We start from the raw sequence: 27,271 nt of genomic DNA, 5'->3' as shown, positions 1-27,271 counted from the left end.
CAAACCACTGCTCAAGGAAATAAAAGAGGATACAAACAAATGGAAGAACATTCCATGCTCATGGGTAGGAAGAATCAATATCATGAAAATGGCCATCCTTCCCAAGGTAATTTACAGATTCAATGCCATCCCCATCAAGCTACCAATGACTTTCTTCACAGAATTGGAAAAAACTACTTTAAAGTTCATATGGAACCAAAAAAGAGCCCGCATCGCCAAGTCAATCCTAAGCCAAAAGAACAAAGCTGGAGGCATCACGCTACCTGACTTCAAACTATACTACAAGGCTACAGTAACCAAAACAGCATGGTACTGGTACCAAAACAGAGATATAGATCAATGGAACAGAACAGAGCCGTCAGAAATAATGCCACATATCTACAACCATCTGATCTTTGACAAACCTGAGAAAAACAAGAAATGGGGAAAGGATTCCCTATTTAATAAATGGTGCTGGGAAAACTGGCTAGCCATATGTAGAAAGCTGAAACTGGATCCCTTCCTTACACCTTATACAAAAATCAATTCAAGATGGATTAAAGACTTAAATGTTAGACCTAAAACCATAAAAACCCTAGAAGAAAACCTAGGCAATACCATTCAGGACATAGGCATGGGCAAGGACTTCATGTCTAAAACACCAAAAGCAATGGCAACAAAAGCCAAAATTGACAAATGGGATCTAATTAAACTAAAGAGCTTCTGCACAGCAAAGGAAACTACCATCAGAGTGAACAGGCAACCTACAAAATGGGAGAAAATTTTCGCAACCTACTCATCTGACAAAGGGCTAATATCCAGAATCTACAATGAACTCCAACAAATTTACAAGAAAAAAACAAACAACCCCATCAAAAAGTGGGCGAAGGACATGAACAGACACTTCTCAAAACAAGACATTTATGCAGCCAAAAAACACATGAAAAAATGCTCACCATCACTGGCCATCAGAGAAATGCAAATCAAAACCACAATGAGATACCATCTCACACCAGTTAGAATGGCGATCATTAAAAAGTCAGGAAACAACAGGTGCTGGAGAGGATGTGGAGAAATAGGAACACTTTTACACTGTTGGTGGGACTGTAAACTAGTTCAACCCTTGTGGAAGTCAGTGTGGCGATTCCTCAGGGATCTAGAACTAGAAATTCCATTCGACCCAGCCATCCCATTACTGGGTATATACCCAAAGGACTATAAATCATGCTGCTAGAAAGACACATGCACACGTATGTTTATTGCGGCATTATTCACAATAGCAAAGACTTGGAACCAACCCAAATGTCCAACAATGATAGACTGGATTAAGAAAATGTGGCACATATACACCATGGAATACTATGCAGCCATAAAAAATGATGAGTTCATGTCCTTTGTAGGGACATGGATGAAATTGGAAATCATCATTCTCAGTAAACTATCGCAAGAACAAAAAACCAAACACCGCATATTCTCACTCATAGGTGGGAATTGAACAATGAGAACACATGGACACAGGAAGGGGAACATCACACTTTGGGGACTGTTGTGGGTTGGGGGGAGGGGGGAGGGATAGCATTGGGAGATATACCTAATGCTAGATGACGAGTTGGTGGGTGCAGTGCACCAGCATGGCACATGTATACATATGTAACTTACCTGCACATTGGGCACATGTACCATAAAACCTAAAGTATAATAATAATAATAATAATAATAATAAAAGAAAAAAAAAAAAAAAGAATGCCAGAAAAAGAAACACATTGAAATTAAGATTATTGCTTTTGGCTGGGTGCAGTGGCTCATACCTGTAATCCCAGCACTTTGGGAAGCCAACATGGGAGGATTGCTTGAGCCCAGTTCAAGACCAGCTTGGGCAACAAAGCAAGACCTCATCTCTATTATTAAAAAAAAAAAAAAGACTATTGCATTTGATTCTGGTTTCATTATGTTACACTTCCTTATTTCCTTCAAGTTGATGAGTCACACTTATGCAGTTTTTTCTCCTAATGTGACTTTAACATTCTTCTTGTAAAATATCACTCGTTTCTGAAACTTATTTGTCTTTTTTTTTCTGGAATTCAAACTCAAATGCCACCATTATTTTTAAGTGTCATCTATGTGCCAGGCTCTGTGCTAGGTGCTTGAACATACCTAGCTATTATCTCCCTTTCATAGATTAAAAAAATCAAGGTTCAGAGAATCCAAGTGAATGGCTCAAGATCATCCAATTAGTAAGTAGTAGCTGAGAGAATGACAAATAAGTCTTAACCGTAAACCAGTGAGAAAGAACTTTAGGAGCAATATGATCAAACAGCATGGAAGAATATGCAGACAGAGTTATTTGCTTTTCTTCAAAAAAGGGTGGGGAAGAGAGTCAGGGAAGTCTTTGTGAAGGAGATGAAATGTAATCTACTAGGTGGCCAGTCAGTCCATAAACAATTGGAGTTGACTGATGTGGAAAAATATTTTTCTTTTTATTTCCTCTGTTCTCAGTTGTGTATAATAGTTTATGTCTATGATATATAGTGCAAAGTAAATAAATTACCATTAAATAGAAGATTAAACGGTAAAAAAAAAAAAAAAAAAAAAGAAGAGCTAACTACCCTAAATATATATGCACCCAATACAGGAGCACCCAGATTCATAAAGCAAGTCCTGAGTGACCTACAAAGAGACTTAGACTTCCACACAATAATAATGGGAGACTTTAACACCCCACTGTCAACATTAGACAGATCACCGAGACAGAAAGTTTAACAAGGATACCCAGGAATTGAACTCAGCTCTGCACCAAGCGGACCTAATAGACATCTACAGAACTCTCCACCCCAAATCAACAGAATATACATTCTTCTCAGCACCACACCATGCCTACTCCAAAATTGACCACATAGTTGGAAGTAAAGCACTCCTGAACAAATGTAAAAGAACAGAAATTATAACAAACTGTCTCTCAGACCACAGTGTAATCAAACTAGAACTCAGGATTCAGAAACTCACTCAAAACCGCTCAACTACATGGAAACTGAACAACCTGCTCCTGAATGACTACTGGGTAAATAATGAAATGAAGGCAGAAATAAAGATGTTCTTTGAAACCAACGAGAGCAAAGACACAACATACCAGAATCTCTGGGACACATTCAAAGCAGTGTGTAGAGGGAAATTTATAGCACTAAATGCCCACAAGAGAAAGCAGGAAGGATCTAAAATTGACACCCTAACATCACAATTAAAAGAACTAGAAAAGCAAGAGCAAACACATTCAAAAGCTAGCAGAAGGCAAGAAATAACTAAGATCAGAGAAGAACTGAAGGAAATAGAAACACAAAAAACCCTTCAAAAAATTAGTGAATCCAGGAGCTGGTTTTGGAAATGATCAACAAAATTGATAGACCGCTAGCAAGACTAATAAAGAAGAAAAGAGAAAAGAATCAAATAGATGCAATAAAAAAATGATAAAGGGGATATCACCACTGATTGCACAGAAATACAAACTACCATCAGAGAATACTATAAACACCTCTACGTAAATAAACTAGAAAATCTAAGAGAAATGGATAAATTCCTCAACACATACATCCTCCCAAGACTAAACCAGGAAGAAGTTGAGTCTCTGAATAGACCATTAATAGGCTCTGAAATTGAGGCAATAATCAATAGCTTACCAAGCAAAAAAAGTCCAGGACCAGATGGATTCACAGCCAAATTCTACCAGAGGTACAAAGAGGAGTTGATACCATTCCTTCTGAAACTATTCCAATCAATAGAAAAGAGGGAATCCTCCCTAACTCATTTTAAGAGGCCAGCATCATCCTGATACCAAAGCCAGGCAGAGACACAACAAAAAAAGAGAATTTTAGACCAATATGCCTGATGAACATCGATGCAAAAATCCTCAATAAAATACTGGCAAACTGAATCCAGCAGCACATCAAGAAGCTTATCCACCAAGATCAAGTGGGCTTCATCCCTGGGATGCAAGGCTGGTTCAACATACGCAAATCAATAAACATAATCCAGCATATAAACCGAACCAAAGACAAAAACCACATGATTATCTCAGTAGATGCAGAAAAGGCCTTAGACAAAATTCAACAACCCTTCATGCTAAAAACTCTCAATAAATTAGGTATTGATGGGACATATCTCAAAATAATAAGAGCTATCTATGACAAACCCACAGCCAATATCATACTGAATGGGCAAAAACTGGAAGCATTCCCTTTGAAAACTGGCACAAGACAGGGATGCCCTCTCTCACAACTCCTATTCAACATAGTGTTGGAAGTTCTCGCCAGGGCAATCAGGCAGGAGAAGGAAATAAAGGGTATTCAATTAGGAAAAGAGGAAGTCAAATTGTCCCTGTTGCAGATGACATTATTGTATATCTAGAAAACCCCATTGTCTCAGCCCAAAATCTCCTTAAGCTGATAAGCAACTTCAGCAAAGTCTCAGGATACAAAATCAATGTGCAAAAGTCACAAGCATTCTTATACACCAATAACAGACAAACAGAGAGCCAAATCATGAGTGAGCTCTCATTCACAATTGCTTCAAAGAGAATAAAATACCTAGGAATCCAACTTACAAGGGATGTGAAGGACCTCTTCAAGGAGAACTACAAACCACTGCTCAATGAAATAAAAGAGGATACAAAGAAATGGAAGAACATTCCATGCTCATGGATAGGAAGAATCAATATCGTGAAAATGGCCATACTGCCCAAGGTAATTTATAGATTCAATGCCATCCCCATCAAGCTACCAATGACTTTCTTCACAGAATTGGAAAAAACTACTTCAAAGTTCATATGGAACCAAAAAAGAGCCCACGTTGCCAAGTCAATCCTAAGCCAAAAGAACAAAGCTGGAAGCATCATGCTACCTGACTTGAAACTGTACTACCAGGCTACAGTAACCAAAACAGCATGGTACTGGTACCAAAACAGAGATATAGACCAATGGAACAGAACAGAGCCCTCAGAAATAATGCCACATATCTACAACTATCTGATCTTTGACAAACCTGAGAAAAACAAGCAATGGGGAAAGGATTCCCTATTTAATCAATGGTGCTGGGAAAACTGGCTAGCCATATGTAGAAAGCTGAAACTGGATCCCTTCCTTACACCTTTTACAAAAATTAATTTGAGATGGACTAAAGACTTACATGTTAGACCTAAAACCATAAAAACCCTAGAAGGAAACCTAGGCAATACCATTCAGGACATAGGCATGGGCAAGGACTTCATGTCTAAGACACCAAAAGCAACGGCAACAAAAGCCAAAATTGACAAATGGGATCTAATTAAACTAAAGAGCTTCTGCACAGCAAAAGAAACTACCATCAGAGTGAACAGGCAACCTACAGAATGGGAGAAAATTGTTGCAACCTACTCATCTGACAAAGGGCTAATATCCAGAATCTACAATGAACTCAAACAAATTTACAAGAAAAAAACAAACAACCCCATCAATAAGTGGGTGAAGGATATGAACAGACACTTCTCAAAAGAAGACATTTATGCAGCCAAAAGACCCATGAAAAAATGCTCATCATCACTGGCCATCAGAGAAATGCAAATCAAAACCACAATGAGATACCATCTCACACCAGTTAGAATGGCAATCATTAAAAAGTCAGGAAACAACAGGTGCTGGAGAGGATGTGGAGAAATAGGAACACTTTTACACTGTTGGTGGGACTGTAAACTAGTTCAGCCATTGTGGAAGTCAGTGTGGCAATTCCTCAGGGATCTAGAACTAGAAATACCATTTGACCTAGCCATCCCATTACTGAGTATATACCCAAAGGATTATAAATCATGCTGCTCTAAAGACACATGCACACATATGTTTACAGTGGCAGTATTCACAATAGCAAAGACTTGGGACCAACCTAAATGTCCAACAACGATAGACTGGATTAAGAAAATGTGGCACACATATACCATGGAATACTATGCAGCCATAAAAAGTGATGAGTTCATGTCCTTTGTAGGGACATGGATGAAATTGGAAACCATCATTCTCAGCAAACTATTGCAAGGACAAAAAACCAAACACTGCATGTTCTCACTCATAGGTGGGAATTGAACAATGAGAACACAGGGACACAGGAAGGGGACCATCACACACCGGGGACTGTTGTGGGGTGGGGGGAGGGGGGAGGGATAGCATTGGGAGATATACCTAATGCTAAATGATGAGTTACTGGGTGTAGCACACCAACATGGCACATGTATACATATGTAACAAACCTGCACGTTGTGCACATGTACCCTAAAACTTAAAGTATAATAATAATAAAATAAAAACAACAAGTAAACAAACCTATTTTTTAAAATAGGCAAAATAGCTGAATAGACATCTTACTAAAGAAGATATGTAAATGGGAAATAAGCATATTACAATGCTCAATATTATTTATCATTAGGGAAATGCTAATTAAAACAATGAGATACCATTACACACCAATTAAAATGGGTAAAATCAAAAAAAACCCCAACAATACCAATTGCTGGTGGGAATGAATAGCAACAGGAATCCTTGTTTATTGCTGGTCTGAGTGTAATGTAGTATGGCCACTTTGGAAGACAGTTTGGCAGTTTCTTACAAAGCTCAACATAGTCTTATCACAAAAGCCAGCAATTGCACTTCTAGGTATTTACTGAATTGATGTGAAAACTTATTTTCACAAAAAATCCTGCATATAAACAGGAAGCAACCAAGTCCTTCAATAAGTAAATGGATAAATAAACTGTGGTACATCTATATGATGGAGTATTACTCAGCTATAAAAAAAAGTATGATTAAACCATGCAAAGACACAGGTGAAACTTTTTTTTTATGGTTGATCCTATTTGGATGAATCTTTAATGCATATTACTAAGTGAAAGAACCCAATCTGAAAAGGCTGAATACTGTATCATTCCATTTATATGACATTCTGGAAAAAGCCAAAAAAAAAAAAAGATTAAAACAACATAACAAACAGATTAATGATTTCCAAGGCTTTGGGAGTTGGGGGAGTGTTAAATAGCTGAAGAACAGAGGAATTTTTTAGGCAGTGGAACTATTGGGTGTAATTCTGTAATGGTGGACACATGAGACTATGCATATGTTAAAAGCCACAGAACCTTACAGCACAGAGAGTAAACCTCAATGTGTGCATATTTTAAAAAATCATTTAGGAAGTTAAGACATCCCAGGATGGAATTCAGAATGTAACTGAATTATCTAACTGTATTACAAATGTGTGAAATAACCTCAACAATGGGGATTGGGGAAATAGGAGCTGATTTCCGGAACTTTGGAAATGAATGGAGTATGTAGGACTAAAGGCGGAAGGAACTGTATATAGACACTTCACTTGAGTTAATACAGTTGTTTACCTAAGGGTATTGGTTAATGATTTTAAAACCATTATACACGTATACAGAAAGTGAATAATTAAGTAAATGAATGGTAGATTATGGGAGATTACAGATAAGCATGGGACAGAGACTAGAATTATGTATGTGATAACGGATTAGAGTTTAAGACATCAGTATGAATTCATGTTTAGCTTACTCTAGATACAAATGGATACATATAGAAATATTTATAGATATGTGTATATATACTAATTGCTATACACACACGTATTTCTTTGCTCTGTTGGCTGAGAGAGCTCAGAAGCAACAATACCTTGTAGCCATGAGCACACATAGTGGGCAAATCTTGATTTCCAATACCATTCTCCAGTAAAAGGAACAAGGCTTCCTTGGAGAGATGGTTGATTTTAGGATTGGGTCAGGAAATATGTAAGATGAGCCTTGAGCATCTTGTAGTACTAGAAAATAAGGAAATGCTCAAAACAAAATAAAACGAAACAAGAAACACGATGGGAGTAAGTCAAAGAAACCAGCTGAAAAACGTCCAACAGCTAAAGCTGGAACAATTTGAGCAACAAAATAAACAGTGTTAGATTGTAACCCAAAGTAAAAAATGATAACCCATGAGTCTACACTGACATAATGAGTGTTTGAATAAATAAATGAGAATAAATCTCCCATGCAGTAAAATTCTAAGTAATTTATGTAAAATGAATATTTTCATTTCAATATTCCATCCTCAAGGAGGTGGAATATAACTCCCCACTCCTTAAGTATGAGCTCCACAGGGTGTCTTCCTTCCAAAGAGGACAGTATAAAACTGGGAGGTGGAAGAGTATTTTTATAATGGAGAAAACTGACCAACACTTAGCCAGGGAGATGAACCCTGATAGTAACATCAATAGTGATGTCATGTAGGAGAATGCATTCTTAGATACGATACTGTGAGAATTGCACATTACTTCTATGGTATTCCTCCCCAAAAGTCACAATCCTAGTATAATTATGAGAAAAATTAGACAAATCCCAATTGTCAGATATTTTACCAAATACCTGGCCAGTACTCCTCAAAACTGTCAAGGTCATAAAAAAACAAGGCAAGTCTGAACTGGCACAGCTATAAGGAGCCTGAGGAGGCATGACAAACAAATGTATTGTAGCATCCTAGATAAGAATGTGGAACCTAAAAAGGGTATTAGGTAAAAACTAAGAAAATCTAAATAAAATATAGACTTGGTTAATAATCTATTAATATTGGTTCATTAATAGGGCAGACTGGGTGTGGGCTATGTGGAAACTCTATTTTTGTAATTTTCTGCGAATATAAAACTATTGTAAAAGAGTTTATCATAAAAAACTTTGTACAAATACATGGGACACCAACACTAGTTGCCTATGAGGGTTGTTGGATGCTGAGAAGACTGGGTACAGGATGGGAGGGAAATTTTTCGCTGAGTACCTTTATAGATATATCAGATTATTTCTGAACAATAGAAATAAAAAAATTTAGAAAACTGAAGATTATATTTCTTGTTTGAGAACAATAATATTTCTTCTTTAAGCATTTTAGATAAAATTTAGAAACAAGTATAGAAAGTGCTACATATGTTTTGGTCGTTAGTACAATTACCATTACCACTACAACTACAACCACCATGATATATTTAGTACCTATTTCCTAAATCTTGCTATTCATAAACATCTTAATTTTGAGTTCCTGGAGATCCAAAGTTATACCTTAGTCTTAAGATGGAGTTGTGCAATTCCAAGCTTAGTGCCTTCGGCTTGGTTGCTTAATAAATGTTTTTATTTGACTTTATTTGCAGGCCTTGACAATCAAAACCAAATGATTCCTCTCCCCTTGTCCTGCTAAATTAGCTTATTTTTTTTTTAAGTGTTTTCTGCCACTGATTTTATTTTTCTATCTTAACTTGCCTGAAGTTTCATGTATTTTTCCTGGTTCTCTAGGGAAGTTAGAAGCCAGCCTTTACTTTGTTAAATACAGCGTGGCTAATACCATGTGGATTTTTAAAGAGTGCAGTAGAACAATTTTGAATGGGCATAAAGAGCCTGAGTTTTACATTTCATTTAACAGTGAGTGTTTTATTTTCAATAACAAAGGCAGTTTGTAATTGCTGTCACGATTAATCTCTTCTATATGTTTGCTAAGAGGATTGAGTACAGAACTAATATGTAACCTTACAACTACAAGTAAAAATCACCAGATCTAGTCTAAACAAGAGAAAGGGGGAGGCAGAAAAGCACTTCTTTCTGAGAAAAGGCAGAATGTGTATGCTTTCAGCAGCATCACACCTTTGTAAGGCTGTTTATTTTCATGTATATAGAAAGATGAAGGGAAATCATAATCAGTATTGGATACTAGGCAGTTTGTAAGGCGATTTACAAACGTTTGTCATTTTATTCTCAAAAGAAATCTGTGAAGTAGATGTTTATTTTCAACTAGATGAAGAAAAGAAGGCTTAGGGAAATGGTGTATCCTGCCCACATTCACACATGGATTGAATGGCAGAGGGGAGGGATTGATCACAAGATGTCTGGGTTCTGAAGCCTCTTTACACCTGGCATATTTTTTTCTGGTATATATTCTGTTTCCATATTGCTCTGAATAAAGGAAACAGAAGTTGAGAGTACCAGAAGTTTATCTGGGAAAATCAGGACTTTAGTTTAGTCAAATAGCTCTGTAGCCTTAAAGAGCACATGGACCTGGAACCCAAAGATATCTGATTTGTGAAAGAACCACCAACGGGGCCACTTCCATTTGTGTAAACAAGAAGCTTGAGGCCAAAATGCTTGGGTTTGATACAAGAAAAATAATAGATTAATGAGAAAGGTATCAAAGTAGTCCTAAGGTATTTGTTTCTTTAAGTAGCCTCTGAAAACCATGTATTTTAAAACATATAATGGTTTATTTATATTAAATTACATTTTTGGTAGAATTCCATTTTTATAAGTTAAAAGAAAATGTATAGTTATGTATCTGTGGTGCTATTTATAAGCAGAAAATCAACATTTTGAGATTTGGTTATCTGGCCAGGCATTTAGTAGAAACATACTTAAGTTATAGTTTTAATTTTTAAAGGTATAATAAAAATCTGTATACCTGAAGTTAGAGTGTTCCAGTTTCTATTGATGTATAAAAAAAACTACCCCAAAACTTTTGCTCACAGTTTCTGTGGTTCAGGAATTTGGACAGAGCCCAGAAAAGATGGCTTATCTCTATGCAACCACTTTTGTGGTTTCAGTGAGAAGAGTGGGCAGCTGGGCAGGCCAGCTGGAGGTGTTTTCACTCATAAAGCTGGTGTTTACAATGGCTGTTGGCTGGGATCCCAGTTGGGGTTGTCAACTAGAGCACCTACATGCCACCTCCCCAGTACGGTCTGGACTTCCTCACAGCAAGGTGGCCTCAGCGTAGTTGGACTTCTTACAAGGTGACTTAGGGATTAAAGCACAAGTGTTCTGGTAAACAAGATAGAAACTGCGTTTTTACATTTATGGAAGTCACCAAGCATTACTTTTGCCCTTAAAGTACTTACAAGTCCATCCAGGTTCAAGGGGGAGGAGACACAGTTCCCACCTTTCAAGGTAAGGAATGTGAAATTCACATTGTAGAAGAGTATGCCAGATGGGAGATGTTGTTTTCCCAACAGAATATTAAGCCATGTAATTCAGGTTGTCTGTGATATACAGGACAGGAGATGACTGTGTTCATGCCTGCTGCCATTGCTTTTTACTTATAGACTAGCAATAACTTGTGCCCGTTGTTACTTTTCAGCGTTTTTTCTTTTTGCCTTTCTTCGGTTTCATGTTTCTGTACCTCTCTTTACTGACTCAAGGTAGACTAGTAATCTCTAAATTTCATTGGTGATTATCAGTAAAAGTTTATTTTTGTTTACTTCCCAGTTCAATGTTAATCTGCATGAGGAAAGGTATCTCTGCTCCATGAAGTCATTTATAGACCCAGACTTTTTCCACCATATGGTGCCACCACCCAATAAGGCCTCAGAATTCTCCACTGGAAGTCCGCTACTGGTGTAGATAAGGCACATCCTATGTTAACTGTTTTGGCCTGGACATAATACACAGCACCTCTGCTCATGTTTTTTTTTTTTTTTTTTTTTTTTTTTTTTTTTTTTTGGTGACAGCTACTCATGTGGTCCCTCCTAGATTCAAGGAAACTGGGGAATATACTTTAGTATGTGCCCAGTGCCCAGGGAGAAGGCGGGGTATAGATATTGGCTACATCTGCTACACTTACCTCTCCTTCCTCTCTCCTCCAGGCTGATAAGGAGTCAGGAGCCTGAATGTTGACATAATATCATGCATAGAATGAAACTAATTGACCAACCAATCAGATGCAAATTAGCATAAGAATTCTAGGAATTTAGACCTGAGCTGGACTTTAAAAATTATTTAGTTCAATAGTTTAAAACTATTTTTGGAGGTGGATCTCTTTTATCCAGATGAAATCTTACGGGAAACTCCAATTTATGTAATAGATGGCAGTGAAGTTGCTCTGGTTAAAAAAGGTTATAGGCCTCATCTTTTCCCTCTGCCATACACTCTAAGAGCCTTTTGAGGAATCCTAGGGCTTTGCAGATCAGATATAATTACTTTATTTAAAACACATTAAAAAACTGAGGCACAGAGGGGCAGGGACATGATATGCCAAAAATTACATGGTTTGTCTGGCAGGTTTCAGGTTGCAACTCAAGCTTCAGTAGTCCCACTACTATTTACTTAAAAATGGTGATACTGCCTCTTTTTCAGGACACATAGCCATTGAGACCCCTGGTCTAAGGTGGGGCATGGTATACCTGCCTTGTGTTGTTGGCTTAATCTCTTTATTAGCCAAACAGTGGACTTAGGACCAGGAAAGAGACAGGAGCTTCAGCATGGGCTAGGCACGGTGGCTCACGCCTCTAATCCCAGCAGTTTGGGAGGCCGAAGCAGGTGGATCACTTGAGGTCAGGAGTTCGAGACCAGCCTGGCCAACATGGTGAAACCCTGTCTCTACTAAAAATACAAAAATTAACCAGGTGTGGTGGCGGGGCGCCTGTAATCCCAGCTACTCAGGAGGCTGAGCCAGAAGAATGGCTTGAACGTGGGAGGTGGAGGTTGCAGTGAGCCAAGATGGTGCCACTGCAGCCTGGGCAACAGAGTGAGACTCCATTTAAAAAAAAAAAAAAAAAAAAAGAGCTTCAGCATGAACAACCATAGCATTTCTTTCCAGAGTGATGAGATTAGCATAAAGAATGAGGGCTGGCACCTGGGTCTGCAACAGTCTGACTTGGCAGCATACCTTGACTAGGGCATCATGAGAACCATGGATGGAGGCTGCCTGAGTTCACGTGAACTGTTTTGTCCTCTGACCCTGATGTGATCATGCCACTGTACCCAGTGAGCCTGGAACTAGACTGCTTTTGTTTAAATCCTGGATCTATTCTTATCTACTCATACAAACTTGGGCAAGTTATTTAATCTTTCTGTACTTTGGTTTCATCTTTTATAAAATAGGGATGATAATAGTTGGTAATTTTTAAGGTTGTTATGAGGATTACATGAGTAAATATTTGCAGACTAGTGCCTGGCCCATAGTCACTACTATAGAAATATTTGTTAAAACAAGTAAAATATCTTACAGGTTTGTGGTAGGAATTATTTTGATATGAAATATACAGACCTAAAGGCAGTTCTCCTAGTAATGATTAGTACTCAATAAGTATTAGCTATTATTACATAAATAATGTTAGCTATATTATTTTTGTTATCATTGTTATTATTATTGCCCATAAAAATAGAATTACCCTTTATTGAGGTCCTACAAAATTGTAGGCAGTATGCTGGGAAACTTATTTTTTTCATCATTTTTAGGATTTTCCGGGATTTGTGGAAATGATCTACCCAGGTACTCTCTCTCTATATGTGGTGGCTTATTCCTTTTATAGAAAGTAGCTGGACACCTGCCTGGCTTTCTCTGTATCTGGAAAGTCCTGCTAGGGGTACACACTGGGAAAGGATGTCATCTTGTTTCCCAAATCCATTTTGCTTTGACCTCTCCACCCAGACTCCTAGGAAGCAATGGTTTGTTCAGGGCCATAGAAAAATCATTGTTGGAATGTAAACAGGTACTGCACTAACTCTGGAGCTCTTTGGGTGTGATGTAGTTCTCTAAATAGCTAGTGTATATCCTTGTAGAATAACTGGAGAAGAGACCTTTTCTAAGAAATGTTTTACCTTTACTTGTGATTTAGTGCTGGATGCCATCTAAAATTAACTTTTACTGTTTTCACTCTTGTACACAGAGTGAAAAGCCACATAATTCATCCAGCAATAATCACTTTAACGTTTTGAATATATCAAGCCCTTCTATTATATATATAAAAATATAATATATTTTATATATTATATAAATATAACATTTTATATAAATATATGAATATAAAATTTTTATTATAAATATATAAATATAAAATTATATTATATATTTTAATATGTATGTAATCTCAAAATAGGATACCTTTGGTATCGATTTTGGGGAAAATGATAAAAATTTTAATAAAAATAACTTGATTGATCTTTACCTACATTTTTAGAATTATTGTTCCTAAATTTATTTGCAGATCTACTAAGGAATTCAGATAGTCTTATGAAAATTGACTTCAGTTCATGGTAATACTGATTGTACCTGATACCCAAGGGTGGACCTTTGGGGAATTATGCATGTTGATTCTGGGTTGGGTCTACCTTGCACTTAAGCAAAGGCCTGGGCTTAAAAAATTCAGCTAAGTAAATACAGGTTGGAAAAGATTTGCCTTCGTAACATTTTGTGTGAAAGGTCGTGGGGTGTTAGTTGATGAGAAAGTCAGTGTAGGCATAGTTGTGCACAGCTCAGAGCAAAGCAGGTGATAGTGTCACTGTACTTTGCATTAGACCACATCTGTACAAATGCCTTTATTCCTGAATGCTGTATTTAAGTGGAAAATTGATTCATTTGATCATGCCTAGCGCATGGTGACCAACATGGGGAAGGCTGCAAAGAGGAAGAAGGCAGAATCCTTGTCCAGGAGGGGCTCATAGTTTAGATGGAGATGGGAGTATAAAGGAAGGAACCAGGATGCTTGGCTTGAAAAAGAAGAGGGAATATCACTGCTGTTTTCAAATATTTGCAGGATGAGCAGACTTTTCTGGGAGTGAAGGCAGTTTGTTGGAACAACACACTTGGCTGAGGTCCAAGGCTAAGGGCTTGCAAAATCTTTTGCTTACAAAATCTGGCTTATAGTTTTATCATTTGTACAGCTGCCCTCCCCAGAGACTCTTGAAAAGACCCCAATACACCTGAGTCCTAAAGAATGAGGACTGGTTAGGGGTAGATTGCTCACTAGATACCAGCCTACTGTCACTTCCAGTGTCCTCCTTCTACCTGGCAGCACCACATGGCTCCTATTCACTTGCTCATAGCGTCAAACTTCTGCTCCCCTCATGACCAGCTGGCCAGAAAGTAAGGCAACACCTGGCATACTACTATAGTGCTTCTTAAACACAGATGTAAACATAGAACATGAATCATCTGGGAGTTTTGTTGAAATGCAGATTCTGCTGCAGTAGTCCTTGGGGTTATCCCAATAATTTGAATTTCCACAGATGATGCTGCTATTGGTGGTCTATAGACCACCCTGAGTCACAAGGTTCTACTAGAAAACATGAGTCTTCCCTCCAGGCTACAGCCAAATCCCATCAGGCCAAATGACTTTCTGCTCAGAGTTGCCTCACATCTTTATTTGTAGAGCATTACTGCCTGGAAATATTGCCTTATTTTCCTCCCAGCCCTCATGAAAGAACTTTAACCAGATGTTGCTTAGCCATCCAGTGTTTTTATTATTGCTAAGGCCGCTTCAGCAGTTATCTGATATGTTTTTTCAAAAATATATCATCTTGATTTTCATCCAAGTTGCATGAGATGCAGCACTTTTTGAGTATGTGCAGGATGTGGCCAGAAACTTCAGTCTAAGATACAAGTATCATTTGCCTGACATTAAGACAGACTTCTTTTCTCATAGCTATATATTTGTGATTACCCCAATGTAATCACTGACTCCAGTGCTTTATAAAGTGATCTCTAAGAGATCTGTTTATAATACATTGAACACTTGCTCAATGAGGCCACAACCCCAAAAATAATGATGAAATCTGGTTAAATGTATTTGCCTCCCTGTTTAATGATTCCATCAGGTGACTTATGTGAGTATTTCTAATTGTCATTGATTGAAGCCCTTTCAAGGTCATGTCCCTTCCCCCAGTAGTTGCTTATTGGTCAAAGTGAAGTAATTGAGAGATTTCTCATGATGTGTGAATCCTGGTAAGATCTCAAATATAAGTTCGTGGTGCATTTCTATACAGGTGCTAAATGGTCTTGGGCAAGATACTTAATATCTTTGATCATCTACAAAATAGGGATAATGAAATCTACCTTAAAGAAATTAAAAAGATGATGTCTATGAAAGCACTTGCCATATTCCTGGCACATGACAATCATTCATTAAATGATTTTTTTTGCCTCCTCCTTTGTTCCTGTTAGGCAATTTTCCACCTTTTTTTTGGGAGGGGGGAGGGACATATTTTACTTCCTTCTTCATTAGTCACAAAGCACCTTCAGAAGTGGGATATATATTTTAAACCCCTTTTTAGTTTTTCATTATGTGTTCAGTAAAGACATGTTGAATGAATTAATGAATGGCCAATAGTCTGTAACATCTTCTTGACCTCTAAGTTCTCTGATTGTTTGATTCTTCAGTGTTCTAACAACTTAGAAGAAACTGGAGAATTCCCTTAAAATAAATGTCTTCTTTGTTAAAGCATTTCCTTTTGTGCAGTCTTATAAAGTATGTATTACATAAATTATTACTAATAAGTGTGAACCTGGGCCTAGAAGCTGGCTGCTATGGTATAAATAACCTCTTTTAGTTTATGACCTCGGGCATGATTCTTTGTACTGGTGCAAATGAGGTGGGTCAGAGGCTGGTCTTGACTCTCTGCTTGCCCTTCACTGTTTACTTTGGAAAGATCTGTGAAAGATGAGCAAGAAATATGTATTTGTTCTTTGGCATGACTTTTGGGATTCAGGCACAATAGAGGCTGAATTTCCTGATATATTCGTTTTAGTCCTCATAGAAGATGCATTTCTTTTAGATTAAATACAGTTTGGCTCGTGGGGTTAGCCAGCTCATTGGATTAGAACAGAAGCAGCAGGCCCTTCCAAATCTAGGGATTAAGCCTAGTTACTTGTCTAGGGGAATCACTCTGGAGTTGCCTATATGAATGAGTTGGTGGAGTTAGTGTCTGGTGAGGCTATCCTCACCACTTTGTCATCATGCCTCTGGGATGGGCAACAAACTGGCAGAAAGTGCATACACTGTCAAATTTAGATCTCAGTATAAATCTGGTTTGGGTGTGTTTAATCCTTAATCTCAGTTTTTAAGTTTTTTAAAAAAGATAATACCAGTCTCATAGGTTTTTTGAGTGATAAATTAGTATATGTGAAATACCTAGTGCAAGCCCTGGCAGTGAGATCAGGCCCAATATTGATGACAATGACACATTTCAGAAGAGAGGCATAGGAAACAAAATAGTTTTGGCACCTGTGAAAGTACCAGCCCTGTTGTGTGCCTGAGGAGTGTCCCAAAGTTGCTTGTAGCATTTTATGACTGAAGTGCAGACCACAGTGGTAAGGCTAAGAATTTCTTATGGGTTTGAAAAACAGGATCATAATCTTGGAAAAGAAAAAACTTAATTGCATATTTCATGACTAGCTTCAACCTTTTCTCCCCTACTCATTATCTAGGAATTGTTATTCAATTATATCTTTTTGTTTACAGAGAAGAAAAAAGACTAATCTTTTCATTCTGACAATGTATTTCAATCCCTGATGTCCAATATGACTTCTGTTTCCCTTTAATTATTGAAAAAGTAAAGATAATAGTTCTAAAAATAACCATCAATAGACCCATTCCACATGAATGGCCTGTTTTAGACATTCATGGAATGAGGGTCCTGATTTGTACTTCGAAGTATTTAAGAAACACTGCACTGAGTTTTGCTAATTAGCTGTGGCTTGTTACCTCACGGTGGATCAGTTGATCTCTGTTTCAGAGGCTCAAGATGTTGCCATGAGGGTTCTCAGATAACAGATTCATTGGGTGTCCTACGGTGAATTGATTTGAAGTCTTGGCTCTTTGTGCCATGTTTAGCTAATTTTAGATTGTGAGAGACCTGGTAGTAAGGGGTTGAGGGATTGATGATGGCTGTGATATCCAGAACTAAAATAAAACAGATGTTTGTTCCTTTACATACAGCTATTTTGAACTGGAGAGCAGCGGCCTGAGGGATGAGATTCGGTATCACTACGTACACAATGGGAAGCCAAGGACAGAGGCACTTCCTTACCGGATGGCAGATGGACAATGGCACAAGGTTGCACTGTCAGTTAGCGCCTCTCACCTCCTGCTCCATGTCGACTGTAACAGGTATTTCTTTGTCTTTGAGCGTTGCTGATTCTGCCCTTGAAATCAAGCAATGGAAAAGGGGAAAAAATATCAAATTCCTTCAAGACTTGCCAGGAAACAAACACCAAGGGACCCTAATTGTAATTTAACCTACCAAATGGGACATTAGGCATGCTGAAATGACCAACTGTAATATGATAAGAAAACAGTTCATTAAGATGAAACTGTATCCCGTGATTAGGAGCAAATGTACAGAAGGTTGATTGCAGATTAGGGAATAGTAAGTGCACCTCAGTGTGCTCCAGGCACTGGCTGGAATTCCATGGAGCTGTGATCACAGTTAACGGTGATATATTGTTGTTGAGTTCTTTCCACTTGGGAGCGAATAAGCTTGTCTACCTTGGAATGAATCTGAGAAGCCTGTGCCACTGAAGCAGCTAATTCTATTTCACTTCATCAAGCTCACCTTTGCTTAAATATCTTTTCCAAATGGAGGCTTCTTAAAGAGACTGTTCTTTGAGCCTTTTGGAATTGATGCCATGTATTTTCTCCAGAGGAATGAGCCTTCCAGCTTGTCAGGGGATGGTGGGACTAGGGGGTTTCACAGGAGGTTTTGGGTTGGGGTGGGATGGAAATGTTGTCTCCCTTGTCTGTCACTGGAGCCAGGTTTAATGAAAATTGAAGAAGGAGGGAGACCATTGGTTTCTATTGGATCATTTATGGCTGGACAGCTGGATAATGGTGTTCAAGGGGAAAGTTTTTATCTCTCCATAACCCACTGAAAATCCTTATGGATAGTGACCCGAGTCCAATTACAGATTTTTTTTGCATTCTGAGCAGTGCCCATGCATTGTTGATTCTCATTAATGATGCCATCAAAGTTAAAATGACTTTTCAGCCACACAAGGCTTGCTCCCTTGAACCCAGGATAAAGAACAGGCATACTGGGGATAGCCTCCCTTCCAAAAACCATCAAGAGGAGAGATATTCCAAGTCAGTTTCAGACCACATTTCTAATGAGAAGATCCTTGAATGTGCCTGCCACTCTGGCTCTGCAGTCTCTTTTAGAAGAGTTGGAAGGGCAGGGAACTGTTGTCAGCCTCAAGGGAAGGTTTGCCATCTTGAGGTGAGTCTTGGTCCATTTTGATGTGACCTATTTAAGGTGCTTTTTAGACTTCTGAAGAATTGTGGTTTCCACCAGATATAATAAGTATGTCTGGACAGAGTTTCCATAGAAACCACTAGCTCCTTTGTACCCTGCAGACTGGGGCTGGGCAGCCTGGATAAAGCCAATGCTTAGCTGCTATATCCATTTTCACTTTCAAGAGCTCATTGCCCCCTTCAATTCTCTAGATTTAAAGTGGCCTGTCAGGCAACACTCCTGTGACCCACTGTGACCTACCATCCACATGCTGTCCAAATGGGATTGCAGAGGAAGAGCCCTGCTTGTCCTTCTAAGCCACAGGACAGAAAGAGGCCACAAAACCCTAGTTTCGTAATTTCCAACTTAAGAGTCCTAGAGATACTGTTGTTTTCTTGCTATGCAGTTTTTTGTTTCTTCCTTCTAAAAGTTTTACTCGTTTCCTGACATTCTTCTCTCTGGAGCAGTTCTTAGCTGGTGCTTGGCCTTTAGTGCTCAGTCCACGTTTATGGTGGTTGTTGTTATTTACTCCGCATATCAATGGAACCTCTTTGACCCTGCCTTCAAACTTTCATACTCTGTACGTCCTTCATGGCAACCATGACCTCTCTACCAGGAGAGTGAGAAGAGGATGGGAGATCTGTAGTTCACAGTATTCTTTAGAGTTATTGCCATTTATAAAGAATTGACTGAGGGTGTTCCAAATATTCCTTCTGTTTTCTTAATATTTTTCATACTTTGGCTTGTGGCATAACATGTCCCTTATGTAAGATCTTGGAGGGAAAACTTATGAAGTTGCTGCTAGTTAATGATTCATAGACTCTAAACACAAATACATTTTTCAGGTAGGTCAGGAGAAAAAATGGCCCCAAAAGACTGGGTCATAAGGAAAGTAAATTTTGATTTTCATGTAGGAAAAGTCTAGAAACATGGTTTCAAAATCTGACTATACCTAAGAATTACCTGGGGAACATATTAAAAAAATAGATGACCAGGCTTTGCCTCTGACCTACTGGATTAGATTCCCTGAGGGTGGAACCTGAGAAGCAGTATTTTTAACAAGCCCTCCATATAGGTTCCATGCAGGCAGTCTACCCTTGGTGCATGGACTGGTGTTTCAAAACCACTGGTTTAGAAAGAGGGGAAGGAATTTGGTGGAGAGGTTGGGCTTCAACAAATAAATGAAGTCTTGGAAGACCAGTTACCTGAAGGAGGGTAAGAAGGAGAAAAGGATTAAGGAGAGGGTAGTGTCTAATGCATGAAACAAACTTTACCTTCTTCGCAAGTGTCTTCCCAGCCAGAACTTGCCAACTTTACAGTAGCAGAAGCTCTGTCCCATATATCAAGATGCTGGTTCTATCACTTTTAGTCTCACCCACCCTCACAGAGAGTGAATTTCAGCTATCCATTACTACTTTGTGATTCTTATTTTTTGATCCCTATTACTCTTAGAGTTTTTCTCAACCTCTCACACAGTAGTGTTCTGCTGATTAGAGCATGAAAGGAGATGATGTTAGATAACATTTGAATTTTGATTGTGCTAGGCACAGTGCTGTGTACTTTACATAGATTAACTTATTCAATACTCATCCTATTAGTTTTTCCTCTTTTTAAAATGAGGAAACTGAGATTATATATTTGTAATCCTGCTACTAATAAATGGCAGCACCAGGATTTGAACCCCAGTTTGACCTATGAGTGTTTGCATCTAGCTACTACTAAGCTATTTAGCCCAATAGTAGGGACCATTGACACTTTATTTGGTACATGAGGGAAGGCCAAGATTAAATGTGAGTAGTTTGTTCCTTTCTAGTATTTCCCCGCCACATGTTTTATATTGCTAATCCTGGGAGCTGCTTGGAAAGATGTGAAATCTAATTGATGGAACCCTTTGCGTTGGTGCTGGAGAAGGGATATACATTTATTGAGCCTCTACTATAGGCCAGGTAATGTTCTAGGAATAGTATTCCTTAAGATAACCATATGGGGACAGTTTTACTAGACTCATTTTGCAGATTTGGAAATAGAATATCTCAAGATAAATAACTAGGTGTCAATCACATAATATAATAAGCATATAACCAAAACTTTGAGTCTGAATCTATCTCCAAAGCCTTAGTCTAACCCACCCTCCAGGTCACCTCTATAGTGTGCTAATGACATGTACTGCCAAAGACAAGGTCACAACCACACCAGGGAGTCTTCCCAAGGGAGAGATACTACAGAAGGTTCAGGGACCATGAAAACATCTAAAATCAAGAATAGATTTCCCATATAATTCCATTGCTCTGAGGAATATTACTATGGCAGGATTTTGCACATTATTTTTTTAGGTCAGAATTGAGAAACAGCTTTTTCAGACCTAATTGTACAAATTGTCACAAGAAAAGCAACTGCTAATTTAGTCGGTTCAACACTTTCTGCTTGCTACTGAGACACTTTTCTCCTTGCTTCAGCTGTTTAGCTGGGCCTAGTTAGAAGTTCCTGATGTGTGGATAGCAGATTACCTCAAGCTAGAAACATAAAAGGAACCATTCAGTTGGGTGGGCAGACTGATTATCTCCATTGCCTTGGGTTTTTCTCTGGCTGCCTTTTATATTAAGAGTTGCCAATAAAGCCTAGAATGAAACCTGAACAAATCTTCCTTAGATTCACCCTCTCCCTTCTCAGCTCACTTTACAGCCTGTGTCTATTACTCAAAGGACAGAATCCACCAACATCTGGGATTCAGTGCATAAGCAACCTTTCCCTTTCACAACAAAATGAATTTTATTTCCTTCTCTTTATTTGTAACTTTTAATTTTCATTCAGCCCATCAAATTTATTTATTGAGCATACTATCTCTGCCAGGCTGTGTAGGATACAAGGAAATAAGAGTCCTTGCCATCAGGAAGTTCTTGGCTTATTCATTTAGTCATTTTAAATTCGTTCTGAAACCACCAGAGCCCCTCACAGTGATTGGGCCTAGTCCCTGGGTATCAGAGGAAGCCTGGATGCAGACAGGAGCCCTGCAAGCAGGCTGATTTGATAACTCGCAATGGCAGCTGAACAGTGGAAAGAGCTGGAAACAGTGAACTCCCAGCATCTTGGTCCTGAAGTGACAGTAGAGCTGAGCTCCTCAGCAGCTAAGAGATGGATGGCTTTTAATTCACCCAGCCTTTGGCCAGCACTTTTTGTAATATGCTGGCGTCCCTACCCTGTGTTAAACTCCTTATGCCTCATTGCTGGAAAAATTCAGCTCTTAAGTGCAGTCTATCACATTTCACCTTAGCTCTTATTTTTTCAGACTTGTTCAAATGTGTATGGCACATACACACACATCTGCAGCCCGATTGTCACCTTGACAGGGAGTTAACAAGTGATTAGTCTAGACTAGACTAAACATATTTATCTTTTACTTTTAACACATGCCATTTATTATCCACAGAACACATCCAATTTTTGCATACAACTGATCTTGAAATGTATGCAGAATCCAAAACTAAACTTGCTACAAATCACGGAATGAGTCAGTAATTCAAGGTTTCTATCTAAAATTTCAGAGTAATTTCAGGATGTGAGCATCTGTTTATATGTGTAGGCTTTTCATAATGAAATCTGTTGATATGGCATCTTCCTTCCAGAGAGCTCCGCAACTACTTACCAACATATTATTTAACCTTGTATTTTTTGTGGTGGTTAAATCACAAGTATAATGCATGACATTGGTTTTATACAAGCATTTCTGCTGTAGTATGCAGAGGGAAATTAAGAGATGACTATCAGAGGTCTCAGCTTTCAAGAGAGCCAGGCTGAGACTCTCAATCTCCTGGTTCTCCAACTGATATGTTCTTCACTTCATAAACAGAAATACAAGAGCACAACTCATTATCAAAATTAATTAAAATAAAATTGGAAGCTAGCATATGCCTCATGTCAAACTAACAAAGCAGCTTCAGGTTGTCTAGGAAGAGATGGGAAGCAAGCTAGGAAGATAGGACATACTCGTGTGTAAATTTAAGTAACAGTACAAGGCAAGAGACGTGGCAAGGCAGTCAGTATATGATGTATTGCTAGATTCCTGGTAGAGGCAATCAGGTCTGGGAGATCACAGTAGGGGAAGCTCCTGGGGGACTTGGGGGAAGCTCCTGGGGGACTTGGGGGAAGCTCCTGGGGGACTTGGAGTAACCTTTCAATTTCTTACCAGCCTAGGTGAAAATGCATGACAATCTCCACAGCTTTATAGTTTCACCATTATGTGATCTGATTCTGTACCAGTCACATGAGTCAGGCTTAGAACAAGGTTTATCTCACAGGCATAACAGTGCCAATTCTAGTGTGGTGAGAGAAAAGCATGTATGGGTAAGTAGCATCGAGTTGGTAGTGAGGGAAGGTCTGTAGGGAGAGACAGAGAAGGAAGTGTGGGAGAGGGGAGGAAAAGGAAAGATTTGTTTTCCATGTTTCATATTTGAGGCATTTGCGCTCTGTGGTGTAATCTAGATGGAAACATATTTTGGACCCTAGTCTTGGTTTTGCCATTTATAAAATGTGATTTTTATGTAATGATGCAGGAGTGTGAAAGCAAGAAATCTATGTCTAATTTTCTCATTCATTCATTCATTCATTCACTCATTCATATGCCAGAAACTGCGCTTGCATCTGTAAAATGGCAGTAATATGAATTCTTCTACCATAGGGTTGTGGTAGGAATTTAGCTAGAGGGTATATGCCAAATCCTCTGAAAATGTTAAGCTTCTGTATGAACATATGACATCATTAAGCACAACAGACATGTACCATAATATAGAGAAGGTTTTAATATATTGTACTGAAAATGGGTAACATTTAGTCAAATTTTTACCTCTGTGAAAATAGTGGCTTATATCCCATGGATTCAGGACATAATGTGTAATGTAGATTCACTGAACAATGTGAGGTTTCTGAGGTTATTCTACTTTCCAGATCCTAAGCGAGGTTCGCCAGTAGTTTGTCTTTGAGTTCTCTGGTCTATAGTGCAGCACAGTATTGCATGCTTTTTACACCAATAGATTCACTTTAAAAATTTGTAACTGAGTCAGAGTGGGGAAAGAAACACCTCCTCCTGTGAAAGATTTTTTGTTGATCCTGGCAGGGCTTTGAGAAAGTGACATGCCCTCTTTCCCTTTTTATTCCTGTGAGGAGTGGTTCAGAAATTTACTCCCCACCACTCATGAGGCAAAATTATCATGGCTTTTATGAAAGGGTGTGAAGTTTTGACTTTACAAATGAGGGAACTCATTTGCTCTAATTTTCTGGATGTTTTAAAGCCCACATGGATGAGCAAAATGTGTGCTATTTGCTTCTCTACTTTGAAAGTCTGGCTTTTTAGCACAAAAATTCTCTTGACTGAAAACTTGAACTGAAAGAAATTGGTATTACCCTGGGCAAGTCCAAGTCCTTTACTGTCTCTGGGCTTTAGCTTCCTAAGTATAAAATGTGGGGCTAGGACTAGATGACTTTTAAGTCTCCTTCCTACTCTAGCCTTCTGGTTGTATCTCCTGATTCTATCTCATCACAAGTCTTATTTCATGGCTTGCATTCCCCTCCCCCCTTTAGCACCGTGGAGAGCAACTTAGCTTGTCCTTTTCAAAGTGCCACTTCTGTAGTGGACCAGCAGGGGTTTGCAATCATCTGAATTTATATGTGAGTTGGCGGTGCAACATGCTGCTGATGAGCAAAGACCAAAGCCCACTTCTCCTGGATGCTCACTCTCCCTTTTTCTTTTTTTAATCACTTGCTGGAGTAGATACTGAATATGTACTTTTGGATGCTAATGGATGCTGGCCTTTTCTTCTCTCCACCTTGTGCTCTTTCTTCCTGAGTTCTCCGCCTCAGACATGCGACAGTGGACAGTCTGTGTGGGATGCAGGCTTTTCTGGCCATGGAGGCCTTGGTAGCTTGGTGACAGAGGGCAGTGCACAGTAGCAAGCAGATGATGGATAGTTGTGCTGTGAAAGACATACATCCTCTGAATGCTGAAGTAAAAGAAGCCTTGGATGCTGCTAAGTCACAGAGATTTAAATAACAGGAAATAGAGCTAATGTTAAAGATATAGATGGCCAATATAATACTTTCCAAATGAGATTTTCAGGCAAAATAGAGAGTGTCTGCTTAATTGCTAAGGCAGCCTGACCATTACAGTGTTGGATATCTCATTCTGACTGAGCCCCGACATTTCTACTCATGCTATGTACCCTGTGGCATATTCATGTCAACCTCACTAGGTGGATTCCAAGTTTAACCTTGTCCTATGTTCTTTTAACATCAGTAGCAGACCTATTTCTAATTTTTAAGAACCTTCAACTTTTTCTTTTTTTTTTTTTTTTTCTGGTGGGTTTAAATATGCCTTTCGTTAATGATTGCCTCAGAGGCAAAGAGAGACAGGAGGTGAAAGGATTATTTGAAGTGGAAGATGAGAGAGTGACCTGCATTTTTTCCATCCACTTGCACTCCTGGGCTTTCAAGTTTGCAAATAGGAAGAACTGGGAAAAAATACAATAGACTCTTTCCTTTATCTGATGGTCTGTTGGCTACCTGAGGCGACGAGTGGATTAAAAAGAAAGCATTTTGTTGCATACCTGAGGCCTGAGATGTGTTAGAATAGAGAGGAAAATAAGACTTCATTTCCAACTCATAGTGATTTCATCTACCTGCCTTCAGTCACGTTTCATGTTGTCATTGTATTACATGGACATGGGTTTATATAGATGAATGGAGGGGGAAAATAGGCTGCAAGAGAAAAATATATTTTCTGATAGGAAAATTATTGATGCTTGCATCTTTATTGTTGTAATTTTACTCTATTTTTGTTGGATATGCATGGTTATTTTTAAAAAAGAAAAGCAAGGAAAGAAAATAAACCAGAACAATACACCTGGTGAAACTCTGTTTGAAAAAACATATACACATTCATATATTAGTTTTCTCTGTTCCTTTTATGCTTCACTTGTTGGAAAAGAGCATTGGAGATAAAAAAAAAATGCATGAGCCATGAGGACTTTTTAATTGAAAAAACAAAAACAAAAACAAAGAATTCCAAACAGTGCATTAGTTTTCCAGGTAGATCAGGGATGCTGATGTCATTGAAAAGAACTGATTTTCTATACTACTGTAACAAGATTCATCTATCTCCTTGGAAACTTTAATTAAACTAATGTTATAAATAATAGCAGCCAGAGCTGTTGGACACAAGAAAACAGATTTATAGCTGCATCTGCTCAGCTATTCCTCTTTTAGGTGGTATATTGGGGTTAGGATGTAAGGATGAAGAGGCTTGCACGGAAAATGTTTCTGTGCACTCTTTTTCCTGCACAAACCCCAAATCCAGGTGACTTTTCTCTCCAGATTATCCTTTTTAGTTTGTTGTGAATGTTTCTCCCAGCAAGGGTTCTAGAGTTGCAGAGCCAGCCAGCTAATGTGCCTGGACCCACACCTGAGGGTTTTCATTGGCAATTAGAGTGGAAATAATTTCTCTCCTCCTTAAAGTGCTGGTGTGATGGTGTCTCTAACTCTCCCTCAGGAATGCCATGTTGCATCCCTACTCATTAGAGTCTATTAGTCTGAGGGTCTCACTTTTCTGACAGCAAATTTCACACATTTGAACTTACAGGCTTCAAGTTTTGGCCATCAGCTGGCATCTTTGGGACACTTAGAATGCCTGTATTACCCAGAATGGAATTTTATTTTCATTGGAGGTAAACAGCCCTAGGCTGTGATTAGTCCTGGTACATCCTCACCAAAGCAGTTGACTAACGAATCCTTCAATGTACTTTTGCTAATATCTGCTTTCCAGGTCTGATGCTGTTTTTGGCTGAAGTACAAGCAAGAAAGGGACTGGGGAAATGCTGATTCAAGTTTCTTGTATTCTTTGACATTTTAGCCTCAGAGGCATAACACTACGCTGAGGAAAATGTAGAATTTTTGCTTAATCATTAGTGAGTTGAGGTTCGTGTCTTATATTTCTCTAGAGATGATTAATACATTCACCTGATCTTCTTTATATCTCTGTGAGATGGATGTGATTGCATCTTATAGATGGGAGCTTTTGGGATGCTAAGTGTGAGGTACAGGGATGTGCTTGGTCAAGAATAGGCTGAGGCAGACATCTGGGCCAGAGTGACTCAGTGAGTTTGGAGTGCAGGTGCATAACTCCACTTGTTATTTAATCACAGCCATAACATGGGAAGGCTCATCACCTGGCTCAGAGCTACTATTGTTTGTAAAAGGTATAAC

General features: G+C 38.6%; 1 protein-coding gene across 2 annotated transcripts in view; it reads left to right on the top strand.

Annotated features, from left to right (window-relative positions):
- The window catches only part of LOC129008432 (protein kinase C-binding protein NELL1), a 931,522-nt gene that overhangs the window by 172,153 nt on the left and 732,098 nt on the right, over positions 1-27,271 (top strand). For both annotated transcript variants that reach the window (XM_054440696.2, XM_054440695.2), the window contains exon 4: positions 17,731-17,901. In XM_054440696.2, coding sequence (XP_054296671.1) covers positions 17,731-17,901 — 171 coding nt within the window. The remainder of the gene's footprint in view (positions 1-17,730; positions 17,902-27,271) is intronic.

This window comes from Pongo pygmaeus, chromosome 9, assembly GCF_028885625.2.
Source record: "Pongo pygmaeus isolate AG05252 chromosome 9, NHGRI_mPonPyg2-v2.0_pri, whole genome shotgun sequence".
Taxonomy (NCBI): domain Eukaryota; kingdom Metazoa; phylum Chordata; class Mammalia; order Primates; family Hominidae; genus Pongo; species Pongo pygmaeus.
This window is presented reverse-complemented; position numbering and strand designations above follow the sequence as displayed.